The 612-nt window shown below is 53.4% G+C and overlaps 1 protein-coding gene across 1 annotated transcript; it reads right to left on the bottom strand.

Moving 5' to 3' along the window:
• Positions 1-55: 55 nt before the first annotated feature.
• On the bottom strand, positions 56-411 carry ACA1_334430 (SNF, putative; the record flags this gene model as incomplete). Its single annotated transcript, XM_004336329.1, has 3 exons — positions 56-69; positions 123-236; positions 342-411. The coding sequence occupies 3 exons, from the start codon at positions 409-411 to the stop codon at positions 56-58; spliced, it is 198 nt and encodes a 65-aa protein (XP_004336377.1).
• Positions 412-612: the final 201 nt, after the last annotated feature.

Below are 612 nucleotides of genomic sequence, written 5' to 3'. Positions count from 1 at the left end.
CAATCGTCGTGTAGCCGTAATAAAATCGGCTGGATGGGATCTGCGGGGGGGGGGGTCACGCACCATGGGCTTATCGTAGAAGGCAAAGGATTGGAGGGCCTTGAGGGCGGTAGAGGCTGAACCGATGTCGCGGAAGATCACGAAGGCCTGACCGCGCAGCTTGAGCGACTTCTGAGCCACAATGTCGAGCACTGTGCCGTACTGCGAGAACAGCCCATAGAGAGCCTTTCGCAACTCTGCACCAATTGTTGGTCCAATGCGGGAGGATGATGATCAGATAAACATTTCGTGCGTCAATTATTCGCGAATGGACAGAATTAAGGGTAAATAAGGACTCGCACCATCTCGCTTCACTTTCTCGTTCAAGTTGTTGACATAGAGCGTCTCATTCGGCGGTACTTCGGCCTCCATTTTATGTTCTTCTGCGCAGTCTCGAGATGGGGCAATCAAGATCGGCCTTGAGAAAAAATTGTTCTTTTTCCTCATTTTCCTTGTCGACAAACATTTTACGCCTGCTGGTCTGAAGGCTGGGTCATCGCTCATGCGGCGAAGGGGGCGGTGGATTGAGTGATGGCCACCGGTGGCCGTCCAGCTGCGGGCTGCTGCTCCACC

Source organism: Acanthamoeba castellanii (assembly GCF_000313135.1).
Source record: "Acanthamoeba castellanii str. Neff unplaced genomic scaffold scf7180000084585, whole genome shotgun sequence".
In the NCBI taxonomy this organism is placed as follows: Eukaryota; Discosea; order Longamoebia; family Acanthamoebidae; genus Acanthamoeba; species Acanthamoeba castellanii.
This window is presented reverse-complemented; position numbering and strand designations above follow the sequence as displayed.